The sequence below is a fragment of the Brienomyrus brachyistius genome, unplaced genomic scaffold, assembly GCF_023856365.1.
Source record: "Brienomyrus brachyistius isolate T26 unplaced genomic scaffold, BBRACH_0.4 scaffold33, whole genome shotgun sequence".
Classification (NCBI taxonomy): domain Eukaryota; kingdom Metazoa; phylum Chordata; class Actinopteri; order Osteoglossiformes; family Mormyridae; genus Brienomyrus; species Brienomyrus brachyistius.
In genome coordinates, this window is record NW_026042308.1 from 2,273,157 (window position 1) to 2,298,490 (window position 25,334).

General features: G+C 48.4%; 1 protein-coding gene and 1 long non-coding RNA gene across 2 annotated transcripts in view; one reads left to right on the forward strand and one right to left on the reverse strand.

Annotated features, from left to right (window-relative positions):
• The window catches only part of LOC125721466 (NACHT, LRR and PYD domains-containing protein 3-like), a 233,140-nt gene that overhangs the window by 27,835 nt on the left and 179,971 nt on the right, over nt 1-25,334 (forward strand). The window contains exons 9-12 of the mRNA XM_048997391.1: nt 289-345; nt 21,880-21,996; nt 22,114-22,160; nt 24,047-24,117. Coding sequence (XP_048853348.1) covers nt 289-345; nt 21,880-21,996; nt 22,114-22,160; nt 24,047-24,117 — 292 coding nt within the window. The remainder of the gene's footprint in view (nt 1-288; nt 346-21,879; nt 21,997-22,113; nt 22,161-24,046; nt 24,118-25,334) is intronic.
• LOC125721524 (uncharacterized) lies at nt 13,472-14,063 on the reverse strand. Its single transcript, XR_007385801.1, has 3 exons — nt 13,957-14,063; nt 13,771-13,832; nt 13,472-13,524 (listed from the first exon to the last, which is right to left on the reverse strand). It is a non-coding gene; the product is annotated as an uncharacterized LOC125721524 (long non-coding RNA).

Sequence of the window (25,334 nt, forward strand, 5' to 3'; positions counted from 1 at the left end):
AGGTCGGTATTACTGGATATTCTACACTGTAAACTGGGGATACTGAGGCCAGTATTGTGGGGTATTCCACACCGCTAACTGGAGATACTGAGGCCAGTATTACTGTGTATTCCACACTATAAAGAGGAGACAGTGAGCAATTAGCTAAGGGAAAGAGAGGAGGGGTCCTGCCTTGTCATAGACACTAAACTGTAATTCTTGAATTATTTATTAGAGCATCACATTTATTTAATAATAATAATGGTTTGGTGATATTATTTATTGGGGAGTTTCTGTCTTTCTCTGCAGGCTGTCAGGCTGTAGAGTCACAGAAGAAGGCTGTTCTTCCCTGGCTTCAGCTCTGAAGTTAAACCCCTCACACCTGAGAGAGCTGGATCTGAGCTACAATCACCCAGGAGACTCAGGAGTGAAGCTCCTCTCTGCTCTACTGGAGGATCCCAGCTGTAAACTGGAGAAGCTGCAGTGAGTACAGAATATGCATTTTGCACAAAAGTAACTGGACACCAAGAAAACCCACAATGCCTTTCAGCAGTTGCATAATAAACAAACACAAGCAGCTTCTGTTTTCTTCTCCTACTTCCTTATATCCCACAATCTTATCAGCCCTCAATCCATACTAGAAATAATTAAGCAGTGAAGCAGGAATAATCCATTCAACGATATAATCCATGCAAAGCATTTGTGTTGGTTAGCAAAGTTAATGACACTGTTACAGTTAAACATGCTGAGTTTAACGTGTTATGGACAAAAAAATAATGGACACCAAACAGAATCAAAATCCATCCATCCATTTTCCAAACCGCTTATCCTACTGGGTCGCGGGGGGTCCGGAGCCTATCCCGGAAACAATGGGCACGAGGCAGGGAACAACCCAGGATGGGGGGCCAGCCCATCGCAGGGCACACTCACACACCATTCACTCACGCATGTACTCCTATGGGAAATTTAGCAATTCCAATTAGCCTCCAATTTTTGGACTGTGGGGGGAAACCGGAGTACCCGGAAGAAACCCCACGACGACATGGGGAGAACATGCAAACTCCACACACGTGTGACCCAGGCGGAGACTCGAACCCGGGTCCCAGAGGAGTGAGGCAACAGTGCTAACCACTGCACCACCATGCTGCCCCCCAGAATCAGAATGATTGTTAAAATGATTTTTAGTAATTTAATTGTTTTCTGAAAATCCAATATGTCATGGTCCTTATTCTCTTCAATTGAATACAGTGCTGCAGTGTAAAAAGTGGATTTAAAATTGTTTAATTTTTTTAAGGGTATACCAATGTGAACTCACAGAGAAATGCTGTGAGGCACTGGCTTCAGCTCTCAGATCAAACTCCTCTCCCCTGAGAGAGCTGGACCTGAGTGACAATGACCTGCAGGACTCAGGAGTGAAGCTGCTCTCTGCTGGACTGGGGGACTTACACTGTAAACTGAAGATACTGAGGTCAGTCTTACTGGGTGTTCCACACTGTAAACTGGCGGTAGTGAGGTGAGTATTACTCAGTATTTCATACTGTACGCTGGGGATAATAAGGCAGAAAATAAGTAATGATTTCAAAATAAAGCAGGAGTATCTAAGTCTACTGGTTGATTGAAAAAATAACAGACTCGCTAAGTGGAATGTCGATTGGAAGATTGCATTGCAAGCTAAGAATGACATTGAAAGTTTCTTCCAATATTTTATTTCCAAAAGAGCTCTCAAAGCTGAAATCACTCTTCTGTAGGATTGTATGTGTCAGGATCTGTGGTTACGCGAACAAGATCAGGGAAGCACACGTGGATAATCGGGGGCGTGGCACACACGAGGATCGGACGAGCCGGGCGTGACAGAACCCCCCCCCCAAAGGCGCGCTCTCCGTGCGATGGACGAGACGAGACTGGGGAACCAGGACCTGGAAAACAAGAACAAAACCATTAACGAGGCACAGGGAACAGGACGGACAGACAAAACTGACACAGGGGCATAAGCCACGACAAGACTTGACAAAGGACAGGGAAGGCAGACAGACAGATAAGGAGAGGGGACATGGAGGGAACAGGTGAGACGAAAGGGCCAGGAGTGAACGGAGGGGACACTGGGGGACGAGGAGCAAAGACGGGAGGAACAAAGGGACAAGGAGCAAACACAGGAGGGACAAAGACGGGAGACCAGGGAGAGAAGGATGGGGAATAAAGGGGAGCCTGAGGGAGCCCCAGCAGGTGACGGGCAGTGGCCGAAGGGGCCACAGGCGGCCGGAGCAGGAGGGGACCTCGGAGGGGCTGAGGAGGCAGGGAGAGGGACAGACCGAGGGGCTGAGGAGGGAGTTGGAGGAAGCACCAGGGAAGGGGACGAGGGAGCTGAAGGGGGCAAGGAAGGAGGTGGAGCCGCAGCAAGCAGTGACATCCCCCGATGCGCTGGAGTGGGGGGACCCGCAGGCGACCGAGGAGCCGCCGCAGAGGAGCCCGCAGGCGACAGACAAGGAGCCGGAGGAGGGAGCGAGACAGGGCGACGAGGCCTCGGAGGGGGACCCGTAGGCGACCGCCGACCCGGAGGCCCAGGACCCGAAGGCGCTCTCCGAGGCCCAGCGCAGGCGAGGGAGGGCGAGCCAGGGGGCAGGGTGGGAGGGACCCCAGTCCTGCGTCTATGTCCTCTCCACTTCCTGGACACAGACATAGGGACTTGAGGCCGGAGTCGGCCTCGCTCGGACGAGCGAAGGGACTTCACCAAGAAGGCCCCCGAGGGGTCCCATTCCAGCTCCTCCACCTCTAAGGAGGGAGGAGCGGTGATTGGATTTTCCGGGACCTCCTCGGGGACAGGAGCTGGAGGGGTTGGAGTAGGGTCATAGTCACTGGTGCAGGCGGAGGGAGCGCCCCGGGCGTGGGTGTGGGAGCTGCAGGCAGAGGGAGCGCCCCGGGCGTGGGTGCGGGAGCTGCAGGCAGAGGGAGCGCCCCGGGCGTGGGTGCGGGAGCTGCAGGCAGAGGGAGCGCCCCGGGCGTGGGTGCGGGAGCTGCAGGCAGAGGGAGTGCCCTGGGCGTGGGCGCAGGAGCCGCAGGCAGAGGCGGCTGCTCGGGCGCAGGAGCCGGGACCTCCAGCTCGGGCGGTGTAGCAGGGGCCGGGGCTCTCCGGAGCTGGATCAGCCTCCTGAGGCTCTCTGCTAATCTCTCCAGGTCGCCCTGCGGAGAGGCGGAAGAGAATGCGGCGAAGTCACACCGCAGCTGTGCGGCGAGCTGGTCCTCCTCCGGGGAGCCCTGCACGGCCGGTTCATCCATCACCCTCCAATAAAGTCCCTGGAGGGTGAAGTACTGATTAATGGTGGCCTTGGGCATAGCCGGGACCTCCAGCAGGGACTCAGCGGTTGTGGCAGGCAGAGGCGAAGGGAGCACCTCGGGCCGGGCGGCTGCAGGCGGTGGGACGGGCAGGTCCCGCGCAGGCGAGACGGGCGTGGCCCCTTTAAGGATCCAGGGCACCTGCTGGATGGAGTCTCTCACTGCGCTGACCCCTTTGTTAGTCAGTCGCTCTGGCCGGTAAAAATACCGCTCGAGGGGCAGCTGTAGCTCCACAGTGAACCTCACCGGTTCCCGGAGCAGGAGGGGTTCCTCCTCAATCTCCGTTGGGAGTGAAGCCGCGGCGAGGTAGCAGGCTCCTAGGCTCCTCCTCCTCTGCTCTTTTCTCTTTCTTTGGTCCATCATTCTGTCAGAATCTGTGGTTACGCAGGTGATTATAAGGGCCTTATAATTGAAAATGAAAATTGATATAGTAAATGAGTCTAATGATTATTTTACATGGGTGTTCACAGTAGAGGACATGTGTCACGAGACATGCCGAACGGGTGATCGTTCAGGCAGGCGAGCGGGTAAGAAGCAGGCTAGGCAAGCTGAACACGGGAAAAACAGGGGTTTTAATCTGGATCGGGCAGGGCAGTACAGGACAGAAGCACGAACACGCACTAACATCAATGACAGACAAGGGAAACTGGGGAGACCAGGACTTAAAACAGGACAAGACTAATCAAAGTAATCAGACACAGGTGGCAACGATCGGGAAAGAACACGTGGGTATTCAGGGGGCGTGGCACACACGAGGAGCGGACGGGCCGGGTATCACAACATGATTAACTTACCACCATTTAGTAGAAATACAGTGTCATATATAAACAATATACAGTCCCTCCACAATTATTGGCCCACTTGTAAAGATTTGTAAAAAGGGTTAGAAAAAAATCCACCTTTTGACGAAGCAGCTTCATCTCACACTGAAAAAATTTGAAAAATCTAACCTTTCATTGAAATAAATTTATTCAAAGCAAAATAAATCCATCACAAAATAATTATTTTCAAGAAAAACACATGAGCCACGATTATTGGCAGCCCTGCTTTTAATACTCTGTACAGCCTCCCTTTGCCAGTATAACAGCACTGAGTCTCCTATAACATTTTATAAGGTTGGAGAATACAGAGCAGGACATCTGAGACCATTCCTCTTTACAGAATCTCCCCAGATCACCCAGGGTCCTCGGCCCTCTCTTGTGCACTCTCCTCTTCAGCTCAGCCCACAGGTTTTCAGTGGAGTTCAGGTCAGGGGACTGAGGTGGCCATGACAGAAGCTTGATTCTGCGGTCAGCTGAACATTTTAATGTTGATTTGGACATGTGCTTAGGATCACCGTCCTGCTGGAAGATCCAATGAAGGCCCAGTTTTTGTTTCCTGGCAGCAGCAGCCAAATTTTGATATAAAATGTCCTGGTATTTCATGGACCCCATAGTGCCATGTACCCTAACGAGGTTTCCAGGGTTTTTGGAGGAAAAACAGCCTCATAACATCACAGAACCTCCACCATATTTTACAGTTGGGATAAGGTTCATTTCATTATAGCCATCCTTCTTTTTACGCTAAACCCACCTTGAATGTTTATTGCCAAAAAGCTCCATTTTTGTTTCATGAGACCATTGAATTTGATTCCAGTTAAAGTTGTATAATGTTTTCAAACTCCTGGCACTAACATTTTAACTGACAAAAAAAGATTCTTTCTGTCATACCTGTCAAAAAATCTCTTAGCGTGAAGGGGGCGTCTGATGGTTTTTGGAGACGTGGTAACCCCAAGATTTTACTTTGTCTGGTAATTGACTAACAGTCATCCTTGGGGATTTTTTGCCTCTCTTACGATCCTCCTCACTGTATGTGGGGGCAAAATAAACTTGGGCTTTCTGTGGGGGCAGGTTTCTAACAGCTCCAGTTAATGTCCATTTTTTAATTATTGCCCTAACAGTAGAAATGGACATTTTAAGGCGAGTAGCTATTTTTTTAATCCCCATTCCCTGACTTATGAAGGTCAGCACACTTCTCCCTCATTTGGTCTGTGTGTCTCTTTTCTTTCCCATGTTGATGGATGACTAAGGGAATTTGGCCTCTGTGTCTCCTCATGTTTGTACCCCAGTTACTCAGGAAGTCATGGATTACAGCTTGAAGGTTCCTATTTACTCCAGTCAACTGAAAGATATATAATTTATATGGAAAACTTCAGTTACATTGTGTTCACTATAATTTGCAGGGCTGCCAATAATCGTGGCTCATGTGTTTTTGTTAAAAATAATTATTTCTTGATGAAGGATTTGTTTTTCTTTGAATAAATTTATTTCAATTAAAGGTTGGATTTTTCAAATTTTTTCCATGTGAGATGAAGCAACTTCACCAGAAGGTGGATTTTTTCTTACCCCTTGTACAAAGGGGTGCCAATAATTGCGGAGGGAATGTATGTATAACTGAGGCTGATGTGGTACAAAGCCTAGCTAAGCTCAAAATAAATAAATCACAGGGTCCTGGTGGCATCTTACCTATAGTTTTAAAAGAGATGAGGGATATTATTAGTCAACCTTTAGCTTTACTGTTTCCGAAATTCTTATCTGCACATGTGGTACCTTATGATTGGAAGTATGCTAATATAACACGCATATTCAAAAAAGGGGATAGATGTAATCCAGCAAACTATAGGCCAATTACTTTAACTTGCATAACTGGAAAAGTTATGGATACAAATAACCTGGATAAAAATAATATTCTGAGGGGTAGCCAACCTGGATTTAGGAGAAGTAGATCCTATTTAATTTATTTGAGTTCTTTGAGGAAGCAAAAAGAGAAACTGGTCACAAAATGTACTTAGATTTGCAGAAGGCCTTTGATGTTGTCCCCCTCAAACAGCTCTTGCTTAAGCTCAAAGCTGCAGGGATTTTAGGAACTGTAGCAGCTTGGATTGAAAACTGGTTAACAGACAGGAAGCAGCGGGTAGTTATTAGAGGCACAATGTCACAGTGGGCCTGCGTTCATAGTGGGGTACTGCAGGGTTCGATTTTAGGACCACTATTGTTCCTAATTTACATTAATGATATTGACACCAATACATACAGTAAACTAGTTAAATTTGCAGATGACACCAAGGTGGATGATGTAGCAAATACTGATCTAGCAGCGGAGAGGCTACAATGGGATCTTGATTTAATTAGCGACTGGGCTGATACCTGGCAGATTAAATTTAATTTAATTCATGCAGGGAGCAGAAATATAAAGTACAGATTTTTTATGGGTTCCACTGAAATTAAGGTAACTAATTATGAGAAAGACCTCAGTGTGTATGTTGACACTCTCACCAGTGTGGGGAAGCAATTAAAAAGGCCAATAGGATGTTGGGTTACATCTCTAGGTGTGTGGAGTTTAAGTTAAATGAGGTGATGCTAAGATTATACAATTCCTTGGTAAGACCCCACCTAGAATATTGTTTTAATGTGAGAGGGGGATATAGGGCTGTCGAAGGAACAATCAGGTTCGCTTTGGTCCGTTCAAAAATATTTCTTAAAATATACACAAAATTATGATATATTTCATAAGCATTGACAGGTAATCGGGGGCGGCATGGTGGTGCAGTGGTTAGCACTCTGCCTCACACCCGGGTTCGAGGCTCCGCCTGGGTCACATGTGTGTGGAGTTTGCATGTTCTCCCCATGTCGTCGTGAGGTTTCCTCCGGGTACTCCGGTTTGCCCCCACAGTCCAAAAACATGCTGAGGCTAATTGGACTTGCTAAATTGCCCATAGGAATGCGTGTGTGAGTGCATGGTGTGTGAGTGTGCCCTGCGATGGGCTGGCCCCCCACCCTGGGTTGTTCCCTGCCTTGTGCCCATTGCTTCCAGGATAGGCTCCGGACCCCCCGTGACCCAGTAGGATAAGTGGTTTGGAAAATGGATGGATGGATGGATGATAGGTAATCCCACTAATTAATAAAATGAAAAAGTAGCCACAAGCCATCTACACTCAGACATGCTATAATCACCCACCTTCACACATGGACCAGGGAGCCCCTTTCAGTCCTGGTAGGAGACCAACACGTGATTCCTGAGAAGTGCCGGGCGATGCGCGTTCCGTCCCACGGCTGATCTCCGGTCAGTGCTGAGCTCTCCCCCTTCCTTTATACTAAATCTGGAGCGGTACGCATGTGGGCAGGGGGCGAGCTGGCCAGGGTCACCCCTCCCCTCAGGGAATGTACTGTTTAGTCTCCAATTCCTGTCCAGGTGAGGCTGTTTGCGATTGCGGTTACGAAGCATTTTGGGCAAGGCTTTCCCTTTCCCCCTGGGAGAGAAAAGATAGGTGTCCCTTTTCCCCTGGGAGAGAGAAGATAAGCCTCCCTTTCTGCTGGGAAAGGCAAGATAGGTGTTCTAGCTCTTTCTGTGAGAAACAAGTTATATAAGTGATCAGTGAAAAAACATGTTTGCGCAGTTCACCTGTGGCACAAAAATAATGTGGGTGAATCACGGTGGACGATGTAATTGAATCCCGGGGTGTTTAGTCCAAACACAATCAGAATCAGTCCATACCTCAATCCCCTCATAGGTATGTCTGCTAGGTGGAGTTGGAGGTGCAGTATAATCCCATTATAATGGAATATCGTCTATAACAGACGAGGTCTGCCAGTTGTGCACCTTTAAGAATATGCATAAAAAGCATTGGATATAGCGGACTCGCATATAATGGAGTGTGTGTGAGAGTGTGTGTCTGCGGCAGGGTACGTGTGTGTGAAAGCGTCTGCGGCAGGGTACGTGTGTGCGAGAGTGTCTGTGACAGGGTACGTGTGTGTGAGAGTGTCTGTGACAGGGTACGTGTGTGGAAGAGTGTCTGCGGCAGGGTACGTGTGTGCGAGAGTGTCTGCGGCAGGGTACGTGTGTGCGAGAGTGTCTGCGGCAGGGTGCACTTGTGTGAGAGTGCCTGCGGCAGGGTACGCGTGTGTGAGAGTGTCTGCGGCAGGGTACGTGTGTGTGAGAGTGTCTGTGACAGGGTGCGCTTGTGTGAGAGTGTCTGCGGCAGGGTACGCGTGTGTGAGAGAGTCTGTGGCAGGGTACGCGTGTGTGAGAGTGTCTGTGACAGGATACGCGTGTGTGAGAGTGTCTGTGACAGGATACGCGTGTGTGAGAGTGTCTGCGACAGGGTACGCGTGTGTGAGAGTGTCTGCGGCAGGGTACGCGTGTGTGAGAGTGTCTGCGGCAGGGTACGTGTGTGTGAGAGTGTCTGCGGCAGGGTACGCGTGTGTGAGAGTGTCTGCGGCAGGGTACGCGTGTGTGAGAGTGTCTGCGGCAGGGTACGCGTGTGTGAGAGTGTCTGCGGCAGGGTACGTGTGTGTGAGAGTGTCTGCGCCAGGGTGCGCTTGTGTGAGAGTGCCTGCGGCAGGGTACGCGTGTGTGAGAGTGTCTGTGACAGGATACGCGTGTGTGAGAGTGCCTGTGACAGGATACTCGTGTGTGAGAGTGTCTGCAGCAGGGCACGCGTGTGTGAGAGTGTCTGCGGCAGGGTACGCGTGTGTGAGAGTGTCTGCGGCAGGGTACGCGTGTGTGAGAGTGTCTGTGGCAGGGTACGTGTGTGTGAGAGAGTCTGTGGCAGGATACGCGTGTGTGAGAGTGTCTGTGACAGGATACGCGTGTGTGAGAGTGTCTGCGGCAGGGTGCGCTTGTGTGAGAGTGCCTGCGGCAGGGTACGCGTGTGTGAGAGTGTCTGTGACAGGATACGCGTGTGTGAGAGTGTCTGTGGCAGGATACGCGTGTGTGAGAGTGTCTGCGGCAGGGTACGTGTGTGCGAGAGTGTCTGCGGCAGGGTACGTGTGTGCGAGAGTGTCTGCGGCAGGGTGCACTTGTGTGAGAGTGCCTGCGGCAGGGTACGCGTGTGTGAGAGTGTCTGCGGCAGGGTACGTGTGTGTGAGAGTGTCTGTGACAGGGTGCGCTTGTGTGAGAGTGTCTGCGGCAGGGTACGCGTGTGTGAGAGAGTCTGTGGCAGGGTACGCGTGTGTGAGAGTGTCTGTGACAGGATACGCGTGTGTGAGAGTGTCTGCGACAGGATACGCGTGTGTGAGAGTGTCTGCGACAGGGTACGCGTGTGTGAGAGTGTCTGCGGCAGGGTACGTGTGTGTGAGAGTGTCTGCGGCAGGGTACGCGTGTGTGAGAGTGTCTGCGGCAGGGTACGCGTGTGTGAGAGTGTCTGCGGCAGGGTACGTGTGTGTGAGAGTGTCTGCGGCAGGGTACGTGTGTGTGAGAGTGTCTGCGGCAGGGTGCGCTTGTGTGAGAGTGCCTGCGGCAGGGTACGCATGTGTGAGAGTGTCTGTGACAGGATACGCGTGTGTGAGAGTGCCTGTGACAGGATACTCGTGTGTGAGAGTGTCTGCAGCAGGGCACGCGTGTGTGAGAGTGTCTGCGGCAGGGTACGCGTGTGTGAGAGTGTCTGCGGCAGGGTACGCGTGTGTGAGAGTGTCTGTGGCAGGGTACGTGTGTGTGAGAGAGTCTGTGGCAGGATACGCGTGTGTGAGAGTGTCTGTGACAGGATACGCGTGTGTGAGAGTGTCTGCGGCAGGGTGCGCTTGTGTGAGAGTGCCTGCGGCAGGGTACGCGTGTGTGAGAGTGTCTGTGACAGGATACGCGTGTGTGAGAGTGTCTGTGGCAGGATACGCGTGTGTGAGAGTGTCTGCGGCAGGGTACGCGTGTGTGAGAGTGTCTGTGACAGGATACGCGTGTGTGAGAGTGCCTGTGACAGGATACTCGTGTGTGAGAGTGTCTGCAGCAGGGCACGCGTGTGTGAGAGTGTCTGCGGCAGGGTACGCGTGTGTGAGAGTGTCTGCGGCAGGGTACGCGTGTGTGAGAGTGTCTGCGGCAGGGTACGCGTGTGTGAGAGTGTCTGCGGCAGGGTACGCGTGTGTCAGAGTGTCTGTGGAAGGGTACGTGTGTGTGAGAGAGTCTGTGGCAGGATACGCGTGTGTGAGAGTGTCTGTGACAGGATACGTGTGTGTGAGAGTGTCTGTGACAGGGTATGTGTGTATGAGAGTGTCTGTGACACCCCACCCCCAGTGCATTAGGTGACCTGCCCCACCCAAAGGCACAGGGGAAAAGAACCAAACTAGGGGCTAGTGTAAGTGGCAGGACTGGGGGGGCGAGTGAAGTCAATATTTAATGTGAGGAGTTGTAGAGGGGTGAGGAAAAGAAAAGGAGAAAAATGCAAAGATGGAAATAAAACAGAGACAGGATTGTATTTATATATGATGGTTGTGGATGATAGGAGCCGTAATTGTCAAAAAGAAATTAGCAAATGAAAAAATTATTACACATATATTTTGATATGGGGCGGCAGGTGGTGCAGTGGTTAGCACTGTTGCCTCACACCTCTGGGATTCGGGTTCGAGTCTCCGCCTGGGTCACATGTGTGTGGAGTTTGCATGTTCTCCCCATGTCGTCGTGGGGTTTCCTCCAGGTACTCCGGTTTCCCCCCACAGTCCAAAAATATGCTGAGGCTCATTGGAGTTGCTAAATTGCCCATAGGTGTGCATGTGTGAGTGAATGGTGTGTGAGTGTGCCCTGCGATGGGCTGGCCCCCCATCCTGGGTTGTTCCCTGCCTCATGCCCATTGCTCCCGGGATAGGCTCCGGACCCTCCACGAACCAGTAGGATAAGCGGTTTGGAAAATGGATGGATGGATGGATATTCTGATACATACATACACTCACCGGTCACTTTTTTAAGCACACCTGTCCAACTGCTGGTTGACGCAAATTACTGATTAGCCAATCACATGGTGGCAACTCAATGCATTTAGGCATGTTGACATGGTCAAGACGAACCGCTGCAGTTCAAACCGAGCTTCAAAATGGGGAAGAAAGGTGATTTAACTGACTTTGCACGTGGCATGCTTGTTGGTGCCTGACGGGCTGGTCTGAGTATTGCAGAAACTGCTTATCTTCTGGGATTGTCACGCACAACCATCTCTAGGGTTTACAGGGAATGGTCCGAAAAAGGGAAAACATCCAGCAAGCGGCAGTTCTCTGGGTGAAAATGCCTTGTTGATGTCAGAGGAGAATGGCCAGAGTGGTTCGAGCTGATAGAAAGGCAACAGTAACTCAAATAACCACTCGTTACAACCAAGGTATGCAGAAGAGCATCTCCGAATGCACAACACGTCGAACCTTGAGGCAGGTGGGCTACAGCAGCAGAAGACCACACCGAGTGCCACTCCTGTCAGCAAGAACAGGAAACTGAGGCTACAATTCGCATAGGCTCACCGAAATTGGACAATAGAAGATTGGAAAAATTGGATTGGATTTCTGCTGCGTCATTCGGATGGTAGGGTCAGAATTTGGCGTCAACAACATGAAAGCATGGATTCATCCTGCCTTGTATCAACGGTTCAGGCTGGTGGTGTAATGGTGTGGGGGACATTTTCTTGGCACATTTTGGGCCCCTTAGTACTAATTGATCATCATTGCAACGCCACAGCCAAGCTGAGTATTGTTGCTGACCATGTCCATCCCTTTATGACCACAGTGTACCCATCTTCTGATGGCTACTTCCAGCAGGATAATGCACCATGTCATAAAGCTCGAATCATATCAGACTGGTTTCTTGAACATGACAATGAGTTCACTGTACTCAAATGGCCTCCACAGTCACCAGATCTCAATCCAATAGAGCACCTTTGGGATGTGGTGGAATGGGAGATTCGTATCATGGATGTGCAGCCAACAAATATGCAGCAATTGCGTGATGCTATCATGTCAATATGGACCAAAATCTCTGAGGAATGTTTCCAGTATCTTGTTCAATCTATGCCACGAAGAATTATGGCAGTTCTGAAGGCAAAAGGGGGTCCAACCCGGTACTAGCAAGGTGTACCTAATAAAGTGGCCGGTGAGTGTACATACATACACAGACACACTTTCTCACATATCAGTAATGGGTGAAACATACAATACATGAATCAAACAGTAATAATAATAATTAATAAAAATAACAGCAAAAACGTAAGAAGGGGGGGACGTTGAGGCAGCTTTTATCCACAAAATAGTTTGCTGCAAACATCAGCAAACATACAAACAACACGAATTCCAGAAAAGTTCTTTAAATTTGAATGAAATGACAACTAAAAGACTTTCAAATCACATGAGCCTATATTTTATTCCTAACAGAACATAGATAACACAACAAATGTTCAAACTGGGAAATTGTACACCTTTATCCAGTAAATGAGCTCATTTTAAAATCAATGCCTGCTACATGTCCCAAAAAAGTCGGTACAGGGGCAACAAATGGCTGAAAAAGCAAGAAAGTTTAAAAAGATTCAGTTGGGAGAACATCTAGCAACTAATTAAGTTAAATGATATCAGGTCTGTAACCTGATTAGCATTAAAAGGGATGTCAGAGAGGCAGAGTCTCTCAGAAGTAAAGATGGGCAGAGGCTCTCCAATCTGTGTAAGAGTGAATAAAAAGATTGTGGGATACTTTAAAAACAATGTTCTTCAATGTGAAATTGCAAAGGATTGGCTAATCTCGTCATCTACAGTAAATAACATCATTAAAAGACACAGTCCGCCGTGCCATCTGCAGATGCCAGCTAAAGCTCTATCATGCAAAAAGGAAGCCATATCTGAACATGGTCCAGAAGCGCCGTCGTGTCCTGTGGGCCAAGACTCATTTGAAATGGACTGTTTCAAAGTGGGAAAGTGGTCTATGGTCATATGAGTCCAAATGTGACATTCTTGTTGGTAATGAAGGGCGCCGTGTCCTCCGGGCTAAAGAGGAGGGAGACCTTCCAGCGTGTTATCAGCGTTCAGTTCAAAGTCCAGCATCTCTGATGGTATGGGGGTGCATAAGTGCATACGGTATGGGCAGCTTGCGTGTTTTGGAAGGAACTATGAATGCTGAAAGGTATATAAAGGTTTTAGAGCAACATATTCTCCCCTCCAGAGGACGTCTGTTTCAGGGAAGGCCTTGTGTATTTCAGCAGGACAATACAAAACCACATACTGCAGATATTACAACAGCAGGGCTTCGTGGGAGAAGAGTCCGGGTGCTGAATTTGCCTGTCTGCAGTCCAGATCTTTCACCTATAGAGAACATACAGTAATTACCTGTGACACCCATGGTGCACTGTGAGCAGGTATACAGGCCAACAGAGCATGCAGATAATTATCTGTGACACCCATTGTACACTGTGAGCAGGTATACAGGCCAACAGAGCATGCAGATAATTATCTGTGACACCCATTGTACACTGTGAGCAGGTATACAGGCCAACAGACCATGCAGATAATTATCTGACACCCATGGTGCAATGTGAGCAGGTATACAGGCCAACAGAGCATGCAGATAATTACCTGTGACACCCGTTGTACACTGTGAGCAGGTATTCAGGAAAACAGAGCATGCAGATAATTATCTGTGACACCCATTGTACACTGTGAGCAGGTATACAGGCCAACAGAGCATGCAGATACTTACCTGTGACACCCATGGTGCACTGTGAGCAGGTATACAGGCCCACAGAGCATGCAGATAATTATCTGTGACACCCGTGGTGCACTGTGAGCAGGTATACAGGCCCACAGAGCATGCAGATAATTATCTGTGACACCCATGGTGCACTGTGAGCAGGTATACAGGCCAAGAGAGCATGCAGATAATTACCTGTGACACCCATGGTGCACTGTGAGCAGGTATACAGGCCCACAGAGCATGCAGATAATTATCTGTGACACCCATGGTGCACTGTGAGCAGGTATACAGGCCCACAGAGCATGCAGATAATTATCTGTGACACCCATTGTACACTGTGAGCAGGTATACAGGCCAACAGAGCATGCAGATAATTACCTGTGACACCCGTTGTACACTGTGAGCAGGTATTCAGGAAAACAGAGCATGCAGATAATTATCTGTGACACTCATTGTACACTGTGAACAGGTATACAGGCCCATATAGCATGCAGATAATCATCTGTGACACCCATGGTGCACTGTGAGCAGGTATACAGGCCCACAGAGCATGCAGATAATTATCTGTGACACCCACGGTGCACTGTGAGCAGGTATACAGGCCAACAGAGCATGTAGACGATTATCTGTGACACTCATTGTACACTGTGAACAGGTATACAGGCCCATATAGCATGCAGATAATTATCTGTGACACCCCTTGTACACTGTGAGCAGGTATCAGTACTGACTACTTTTTATATTGAGTATTTTATGTGAATTACTTTGTACTGAACTGAAGGCCAGTATTTTTCACTGTGAATATGTTGTTGCAGACGTCCATCCATAAATCAGAGCTGGGGAAAAAGATAAGGTCCTTATTCCAATCAAATTTTGGTACAAATATCAAAGTATCTGTCACAGATGGAGGATTATATATTCTAGAGGTTAGTTTATTTTTATTTTTAAGTTGCAGAATGTTGTCTCATCTGAGGAGGATTCAGTGTATTATGTGTGAGGTTCATTTTGGTTTTGATGCTGGATTCAGTTAGTAAATATTAGAAAAATTGCATATTCTCAACTCGTATTTATGGATTAAGTCTTTGAATGTCATGAAATGACTGTTACTGAAAAGGAGGTGGAGATGTGTAATCCCTTTCTGTTCCCGTGAGTGATAGTGAATAGTGATATTGTGAAGTAGGAAGTCCAGATTATTCCAGATTGGCGTGTATTTACAGGGTATGAGAGTACAGTTAGTGATTTTAATGGCTTTCCACTGGGCTGTCAGTGCTGTGGAAATGGCAGCACTGTGTTGTTAAAGCAGTTTTGTTTCTTTAATGACATTTTGAGTAAGTCTGCATGTCTGAGATTTTTACAGTACAGCTGCTCCTGCTGTAACCATGAGCTTCTGTTACTACTGTAGTGTGACCATTTAGTTATGTCTTGCAGTTGATTTGCTAAGTAATAATGAAGAAAAATGAGCTTGTAATCCACCTAGAGATTTACTTTTCTGTAATGTGGAATGTTTGATTTTGCGTTTTTGTTTTTCCAGTAAAAATGTGACATTAATGAGTTAAGAGTTTGAAAGAATTTTTCTGAAATTATTCTGGAGGAGTAATTTTATTTTCATTGCTGAAATAGGTCCTATTCATGAGAGTGGGAGACTCATCTAATGTTTTGAGTAAGGGGGTGTAGTTCAGGGTAACCAAGTCTGGCAGCCTGTGGGAGATGTAGATACCCAAGTACCGGATATTTCCGGTGTGAAATAGTCATAATCAGCTGAATCCCAGGCATCTTCAGACAGTGAGAATATTATGTTTTTTTTCCAGTTTAATGTGTAGGTTGATAGATATGAAAAGGTATTAATAAAATTAAAATTTCATATATTGAGGGTTGAGGGTTTTGTAAAAACAGCAAGATATCATCTGCATAGATACTAATTTTGTGTTGAGTTATTAGTATGAATTCCATTTATTTCACTGTTCTGTCGTATTGCTGCCGCAAGTGTTTCTATGAAGATGGCAAACAGTGAAGGAGAGAGTGGGCATGCAGGCCGTCTTCCCCGTCGGAGTGTGAATGCAGGTGATGTGATCCCATCTGTGACACTGTAGCTTTGGCTGAGGTGTACAGTATTTTAACCCAGTGGGTGAACGACTCTCCGAAGCCAAATCTATGCAGTGTATTAAAGAGGAATGTCCAACTGACTGTCATATGCCGTTTCTGCATCTAATGATGTAATCATGGTTTTAGTATGGGTATGCTGAGCAGCATTAACTAAATTAAATAATCTATGGATGTTGTCTGAGGCATGTCTTGTCTTGAAGTCTGTCTGATCAGGATGGATTGATGGATAGTAGGAATGACTGTCTGTAACTGAGTGGCGAGAGCTTTTGTAATGATTTTCAAGTCTGTATTCATTAGTGAGAGTGGCGGGTAACTGGAAGGTTGGCTGTGTTGGGTCTTTATCAGCTGTAAATAACACTGTAATGGCCAATAACTAGAGGGTTGTGTTTGGTCTTTATCAGGTTTCAATTGCACTGTAATGGCGGGTAACTGGAGGGTTGTGTTGGCTCTTTATCAGGTGTCAATAACACTGTAATGACGGGTAACTGGAGGCTTGTGTTGGGTCTTTATCAGGTGTCAATAAAACTGTAGTGGCTGGTAACTGGAGGCTTGTGTTGGGTCTTCATCAGGTCTCAATAATACTGTAATGGCCGGAAACTGGAGGGTTGTGTTGGGTCTTCATCAGGTCTCAATAACACTGTAATGGCCGGAAACTGGAGGGTTGTGTTGGATCTTCATCAGGTCTCAATAACACTGTAATGGCGGGTAACTGGAGGGTTGTGTTGGGTCCTTATCAGGTCTCAGTAACACTGTAATGGCCGGTAACTGGAGGGTTGTGTTGGGTCTTTATCAGGTGTCAGTAACACTGTAATGGCGGGTAACTGGAGGGTTGTGTTGGGTCATTAGCAGGTGTCAATAACACTGTAATGGCCCATAACTGGAAGGTTGTCCATCCATCCATCCATCATCTTCCACTTAATCCGGGGTCGGGTCGCGGGGGCAGCAGTCTCAGCAGGGAGGCCCAGACTTCCCTCTCCCCCCCAACTTCATCCAGCTCCTCTGGGGGGATCCCGAGGCGTTCCCAGGCCAGCCGAGAGACATAGTCTCTCCAGCGTGTCCTGGGTCTTCCCCGGGGTCTCCTCCCAGTGGGACATGCCTGGAACACCTCCCCAGGGAGGCGTCCCGGAGGCATCCTAATCAGATGCCCGAGCCACCTCATCTGGCTCCCCTCGATGCGGAGGGTCCTTAGAGTAGGTCTTGTATTTTCAGAGGGATTCCTGTTGAACTGCATCTTAATATTTACATACAAACAAAAATAGTGATGTTATTCTAGCAGAAACCAGGGAAACAGTAAACCTGTGCACTTTAGACAGGAAATTCTCCAGTGAAACAGGCACACAAAGGGGCAAGACTGCTAACCATTTACAGTTACTCTGAGTCCCTCCCGAATGACTGAGCTCCTCACCCTATCTCTAAAGGAGAGCCCAGCCACCCTGCGGAGGAAACTCATTTCAGCTGCTTGCACTCGCGATCTCGTTCTTTCGGTCACTACCCATAGCTCATGACCATAGGTGAGGGTAGGAACGTAGATCCACTGGTAAATCGAGAGCTTCGCCTTTTGGCTCAGCTCTCTGTTCACCATGACAGACCGATGCAGCGCCCGCATGACTGCTGACGCCACACCGATCCGCCTGTCGACCTCCCGCTCCATTGTTCCCCCACTCGTGAACAAGACCCCGAGATACTTAAACTCCTCCACTTGGGGAAGGACCCCATCCCCAACCCGTAGAGAGTATTCTACCCTTTTCCGGCTGAGAACCATGGTCTCGGATTTGGAGGTGCTGATCCTCATCCTAGCCGCTTCACACTCGGCTGCGAACTGTCCCAGTGAGAGCCAAAGGTCACGGTCCGATAAAGCCAACAGAACCACATCATCTGCAAAAAGCAGAGACTTATCCTGAGGTCACCAAACCAGACACCCTCAACGCCCTGGCTGCGCCTAGAAATTCTGTCCATAAAAGCTATGAACAGAATCGGTGACAAAGGGCAGCCCTGGTGGAGTCCAACCCTCACCAGAAACGAGTCCGACTTATTGCCGCCCGTACGGACCAGGCTCTGGCACCGGTCATACAGGGACCGAACCACCCTTAAAAGGAAGCCCGGTAACCCATACTTCCGGAGCACCCCCCACAGGACTCCCCGAGGGACACAGTCGAATGCCTTCTCCAAATCCACAAAACACATGTAGACAGGTCGGGAAAACTCCCATGAACCCTCCAGAACCCTGCTGAGAGTATAGAGCTGGTCCACTGTTCCACGGCCAGGGCGAAAACCACACTGCTCCTCCTGGATCTGAGGTTCGACAATTCAGCGGACCCTCCTCTCGCGGACCCCGGAATAGACCTTACCAGGGAGGCTGAGGAGTGTGATCCCCCTATAGTTGGAGCACACCCTCCGGTCCCCTTTCTTAAAGAGGGGGACCACCATCCCGGTCTGCCAATCCAGAGGCACTGCCCCCGATGTCCACGCGATGCCGCAGATGCGTGTCAACCAGGACAGCCCTGCAACATCCAGAGCCTTGAGGAACTCTGGGCAAATCTCATCCACCCCCGGGGCCCGGCCCCCGAGGAGCTTTTTAATCACCTCAGCGACCTCCACCCCAGAGATAGGTGAGTCCACCCCCAAGTCCCCACACTCTGCTTCCATATCGGAAGGCGTGTCGGTGGGACTGAGAAGGTCTTCGAAGTATTCCTCCACGTCCCGAGTTGAGGTCAGCAGCGCACCATCCCCACAATAAACACTGTTGATGTTGCACCGCTTTCCCGCCCTGAACCGCCGGATGGTGGACCAGAACCTCCTCGAAGCCATCCGGAAGTCATTTTCCATGGCCTCACCAAACTCCTCCCATATCCGAGTTTTTGCCTCAGCAACCACCAAAGCCGCATCCCGCTTGGCCTGCCGTTAGCCGTCAGCTGCGTCTGGAGTCCCACAGGCCAAAAAGGCCCTATAGGACTCCTTCTTCAGCTTAACGGCATCCTTCACCACCAGTGTCCACCAGCGGGTTCGGGGATTGCCGCCGCGACAGGCACCAACCACCTTACGGCCGCAGCTCCGGTCAGCCACCTCCACAATGGAGGCACGGAACATGGCCCATTCGGACTCAATGTCCCCCGCCACCCACCCGGGATATGGGAGAAGTTCTGCCGGAGGTAGGAGTTGAAACTTCTCCTGACAGGGGATTCCGCCAGACATTCCCAGCAGACCCTCACTATAAGCTTGGGCCTGCCAGGCCTGGCCGGCTTCCCCCCCCACCAGCGGAGCCAACCCACCACCAGGAAGTGATCAGCTGACAGCTCTGCCCCTCTCTTCACCCGAGTGTTCAAGACATGTGGCCGCAAGTCCGACGACACGACTGCAAAGTCGATCATCGAACTGCGGCCTAGGGTGTCCTGGTGCCAAGTGCACATATGGACACCCTTATGTTTGAACATGGTGTTCATTATGGACAATCCATGACGAGCACAGAAGTCCAATAACAAAGCACCACTCGGGTTCAGATCGGGGGAGCCGTTCCTCCCGATCACGCCCCTCCAGGTCTCACTGTCGTTGCCCACGTGAGCATTGAAGTCCCCCAGCAGAACAAGAGAGTCCCCAGGAGGAGCGCTCTCCAACACCCCTTCCAAGGACTCCAAGAAGGGTGGGTATTCTGAACTGCTGTTTGGCGCATAAGCAAAAACAACAGTCAGGACCCGTCCCCCCACCCGAAGGCGGAGGGAGGCTACCCTCTCGTCCACTGCGGTAAACCCCAACGTACAGGCACCCAGCCAGGGGGCAATAAGTATGCCCACCCCCGCTCGGCGCCTCCCCCCGTGGGCAACTCCAGAGTAGAAAAGGGTCAAACCCCCCTCGAGGAGACTGGTTCCAGAGCCCAAGCTGTGTGTCGAGGTGAGCCCGACTATATCTAGCCGGAACTTCACAACCTCGCGCACCAGCTCAGGCTCCTTCCCCATCAGAGAGGTGATATTCCATGTCCCTAGAGCCAGCTTCTGCAGCCGAGGATCGGACCGCCAAGGTCCCTGCCTTTGGCCGCCGCCCAGCTTGCATTGCACCCGACCCCTATGGCCCCTCCCATGGGTGGTGAGCCCATTGGAGGGGGGACCCACGTGCTTTGTTCGGGCTGCGCCCGACCAGGCCCCATGAGTGTAGGCCTGGCCACCAGGCGCTCGCCCTCGAGCTCCACCCCCAGGCCTGGCTCCAGGGGGGGGGCCCCGGTGACCCGTGTCCGGGCAAGGGAAATTGTGGGTCCAAAATCATCTTCTTCATAGGCGTCTACTGAGCTGCACTTCGTCTGGTTCCTCACCCCTCACTGGTTCAACACACCCTCACTGGAGGGTTATGTTTGGTCTTTATCAAGTTTCAATAACAATGTAATGGTCGCTGCAGTCATATATGATGGGATTTGTGATGCATGTTTTATTTCTCTTATCAGTCTATTGTAGACTGGAGATAATATGTCCCAAAAATGTGTATAGATTTCTGCAGGGTAACCATCCGGTCTGGCAATTGGTTGTTAGGCATTTGGTTGAGGACCTTATGGAGTTTTTCTGATGTTAATGGTGCATCAAGCAGAGGTGGAGATTTTAAGTCCAGAGAGTACAAATCCAGACCAAGATTTTGTTTCAACAAACCAGTTGAGTACTCTGTGACTGTGACTCTATATATTCAACTGGTTTGTTGAAACAAAATCTTGGTCTGTGTCTCAAAATTGGAGGAGAGAGGGATATAGGGCTCTCGAAGGAACAAACAGGCACGCTTAGGTTCACTCAAAAACACTTTAATACAAGTGATACAAGATAACCTCGCATTAAAATCAATATCAATTAAAAACAATGCAAGACAACATTATACCACCAGAGATATAGAATAGTATGAATCATACGTATATATATATATATATATATATATAGGAAGCAACAATAAAAATAAGTAAGGCGAACTATTATCACAAGCGGTGATAATTAATCCCCTTAATCAATCGAACGCAAAAGCAGCTGCTAAACTATTTACACTCGGGCATGCCATCATCACCCACCTTCACACATGGACTGGGGAGCCCTTTTCAGTCCTGGCAGGAGACCAACACGTGAGTCCCGAGAAATGCCGGGCGATGCGCGCTCTATCCCACGGCTGAGCTCCGGTCAGTACTGAGTTTTCCCCGTCCTTTATACTAAATTGGGTGCTGCCTGTGGGCAGGGGGTGATCTGGCCAGACTCACCCCTTCCCCCCAGGGCAAAGTGTTATCCAATTCCCCCTTTTGTCCGAGTGTTGCTGCTTGTGATAATAAAATACAATAGGCGTCCTGGTGCCGGGTGTTTGCGCAACGCCTCCCCATCCCCCCTACCGACAACATAGGGTGCTAGATAACGACCCCCCTCTGTCTCCCAAAACCAAGATAAGCATTCTGCATGCCGATCTAATGGCTCAGATAAGCATCCTGGTTTCTTTTATGAGCCGAAGTTCTTTATGGCAGGACAGGGTTTGCGGGGGATCGGCAAAGAATAACATGGTCAATGACATTCTGGGTGAATCATGGACGATTGATCTTCAGGACGATCAGTCTCCACACGATCAGAATTACTCCACAATTACGACCTCCCAGAATATTACAGTAAAAGGATTAATTCCATATACGTGGGTGACGTAATCGTCCGTGAATTCATTCTAATACAGTCTGGATTTGTACTCTCTGGACCTGAAATCTCCACCTCTGGAGTCAAGGGTATCTGCTGTTTCATTGGTTAATATGGGTAAGTCTAGATTATTTTTAAATGATTCTATATCAACTGGATTTGGTTCTTCTTCTGAGAAGTATAGGTTCATATCAAATGTTCAAAAGATGTTAATTTTGTGTGATTATTGAAATATTTATTAGAGGAGTCACTGTTGCTTAAAAGTAATGCTTGTAATGGTCAGGTGATCTTATTTATTGTGGATTTTTTTCCCATGTTTCTGCAGACTGTCAGGCTGTAGAGTCACAGAAGAAGGCTGTTCTTCCCTGGCTTCAGCTCTGAGGTCAAACCCCTCACACCTGAGAGAGCTGGACCTGAGCTACAATCACCCAGGAGACTCAGGAGTGAAGCTGCTCTCTGCTGTACTGGAGGATCCCAGCTGTAAACTGGAGAAGCTGAAGTGAGTACAGAGTGTGTGTCTGACACGCTACAGATACTTATGCATGTATGTGAAGAAGAGAAACCAATTAATAAATGAATACAGCAGTAGTACTATGTCATTCTGCTTCTCCTATAGTGTGGATCACGGTGGAGAGTGCAGGACCAGACCAGGCTTACAGAAATGTAAGTGTCTTTGCATGTTTTTATTAATAATACCATTAATACTATGTTATGGTTGTATTCACACAATTGTTGTGATGAGTGTGGCTGTTTGCACTGTGTGTAGATGGATTTCCATGTTTGTGTTTCGGTGAGTTTCATGTCATTTTAGACAAACATCCAAACGAGAAACAAAATATCAGAATCATCACCAAAAACACTATCAATTCATTTAATCGTGATTGGTCACTGAATCCCTTAAACCAGGGGAGCCCAAATCCAGTCCTGGAGGGCCAGAGTCCTGCACATTTTTGGGTTTCCCCTCATTTAACACACCTGATTCAACTCCTTGTGGTAATTAGCACTGTTAGTGCTGTTCTAATATTCCGCGATCATCTTTCTGAGAGAATAAAGTAATTGACGCGAGACTTCGTTTAACTCTTTAGTATATAAACGTAACAGTACAACTGAAAGTTCTTCCTGTATTAACATAATATCCTTTAGCCACGGTCAAAGACTGTCGCGCCCTCAGTCGCATACAGCACTACTGACATTTTACGACAGTTACCTCGTGACGTCAGACAGTTCTTCATATCCGGCAAACAATATTAAAGTGAAATTCCACATTACAAATAAACAGTCACTCCCTTAAACTTCCTATAATATCATACATTACAAATAAACAACATCATATTCTATTACCTTTACTATGGCTCTAACAAGCACACAGCTCTTGAGCTGAATCATTTATGGTGTGACAGTGAAAGAACTAAGCTACACAGGACTCTGCCCCCCCCCCAGGACTGGATTTGGACACCCCTGCCTTAGGCAGAAGAAACTGCCAGAACATGTCGATGTTAACTGGCCAATCAGGTAGTGCCCATCTTATAAATATTAATCAGACAGCTTCGTTTATGAATATTAAAAAGTTCTCCTGATCCATGGTGCTAAAAGAAATTTGCACCGTGGATACATTGGATGTGTGGCGGAAAATATCAAATTTAATTTCGGCGGCCATGTTAACAGATTAGAGCGGCCGCGTGCGTGCGCGAGATGCGGGGCTCACGCCTCGCGGCAGCGGCACCGCATCTAGAGTCACGCGCGCGGTAAGCGGTTCTCTATGGAAGCGAATTGCATTCACCTGAAAAAAATCAGTTCTGTTTTTCCGAATTAATGAGATAATAATCCTGTTTTTCTGAGCAATATTTTTCTGAATTAATGAGAACCTTTCTGTTTTTCATGATGCACGATCTGTGTAGTTTAATCCGCTTTTATTGATGGTTTGTAGACGGTATTATCATTAGTTTGCCGGCTTTGCTCGCCACCTATTCCGCCCCGCTTGACACTGCAGTGTTTCTCCCGGATCAGTAGATACAGTATGACATGCTTCACGGAAATAAGCCGATGCATGTGAAATGCATTCAGACCGGCTTTGCTGTAACTAAAGACCATGTCAGACAATCGCTACAAATACTGGATCCTCATGGATCGCAACTCCGACGCCGGAATCATCGTTTGTATCAGAATCCAGGTCCAAACGTTTATTGAATATCGCTTTAAATATGTAATAATATTACTTAAATATTCTGTTATTGATGGCCATTTTCAAGCCGCACGCGACAGCTTTAACGGTTAGAAGGAAAGACACTGACTTTAGTATTGATCTCTGGTGCCGTTTTGTGGTTAATATGTCTGATGAATGTCGCTGCTTTGTAATTTATTTCCCAGTAATTAAGCTGTTAGTTTAGCTCGCACCGCATTTTGGCAGCTCTTCCCTCTGACATTTCCTGAGCTGTTTCATAAGCTTCAGTTCCCGCTTCGTTAGGGGAAGCTGTGCTGTTTTTATATCGTACAGAAACATAAAGTACAGGCGGCCTGATGGGATTAATAATTCTTCCTCCTGCCTACAGACTCCTGCCAGCTGACGCTGGACCCCAACACAGCAAACAGATTCCTGTCTCTCTCAGGGGGGAACAGGAAGGTGACAGGGGGGGCAGAGCAGCCATATCCTGATCATCCAGAGAGATTTGACAGCTGCTGCCCCCAAGTTCTGTGCAGAGAGAGTCTGACTGGCCGCTGTTACTGGGAGGCTGAGTGGGATGGAGATGGAGTCCGGATAGGAGTGACTTATAAAGGAATCGGGAGGAAAGAAGGGAGGGACTGTTGGCTTGGATACAATGACAAGTCATGGAGTCTGAGTGGCGAAACTCACAGGTACTCTGTCTGGCACAATAATAAACAGACTCTCATACCCATATGGCCCTCAGGCTCCCGCAGAGTAGGAGTGTATCTGGACTGGGGGGCTGGTGCTCTATCCTTCTACAGAGTCTCCTTTGATGGACTGACCCTCCTGCACAGATTCACCTCCTCATTCACTGAGTCCCTCTATCCAGGGTTTCGGGTTTATAGAAACTCCTCAGTGTCACTGTGACGTGTTGCTGGTTCTCCTGGCAAAAGGGTAAAATCCCTACTTTTTAACCTTCATAATCCTTTTTGCTCTGAAATGTACAGTACTGGGGGCGGCATGGTGGTATAGAGCTGAATAAACATGAAAAATATAGTTTTATGCTTTTTCTCTCTGACTAAAATGTAACTAAATGTAATCCTGATTGGGGGGGGGGGGGGATTTCCCTCTATTTATGTCTGTTTACTATATTCCCTCCCTGTACAGTGACAATAAAGGCTTTCTGTTCTGTCCTATTAATGTCCTGCTTCAGCGTCACCCAAAGCATAACTGAGTAACATGATGAAACCACAGTCTGCTGGATTAAGTTAAATTAACTGTATTACTGCAGCTGAACATAACAAACACAATGACACTCAATCAATGTGTATAATAATCATTTAACTGGAGACATAAAAGACACAGAAAACACTGGAAAATATAATTATGTCCTGTTACTGTCCTGGTTCAGTGGAATAAAGTAAATAAAATTATTAATGTTTTTGATTAAATAATATTTTTTTTTTTTTTGTAAAATTTACCCCATTGTAAAAGGTCTGATTATTCCCCTGTTGGACAGAAGGGGCAGGTTCCCAGGTACCCTTGCCACCCCCACCCCACTGTAAAAGGTCTGGTTATGCCCCAGTCAGACAGAACGGACAGGTGCCCAGGCAGCCTTGCCACCCCCCCCCCCCCCACTGTAAAAGGTCTGGTTATGCCCCCCTCAGACAGATCGGGCAGGTGCCCAGTCAGCC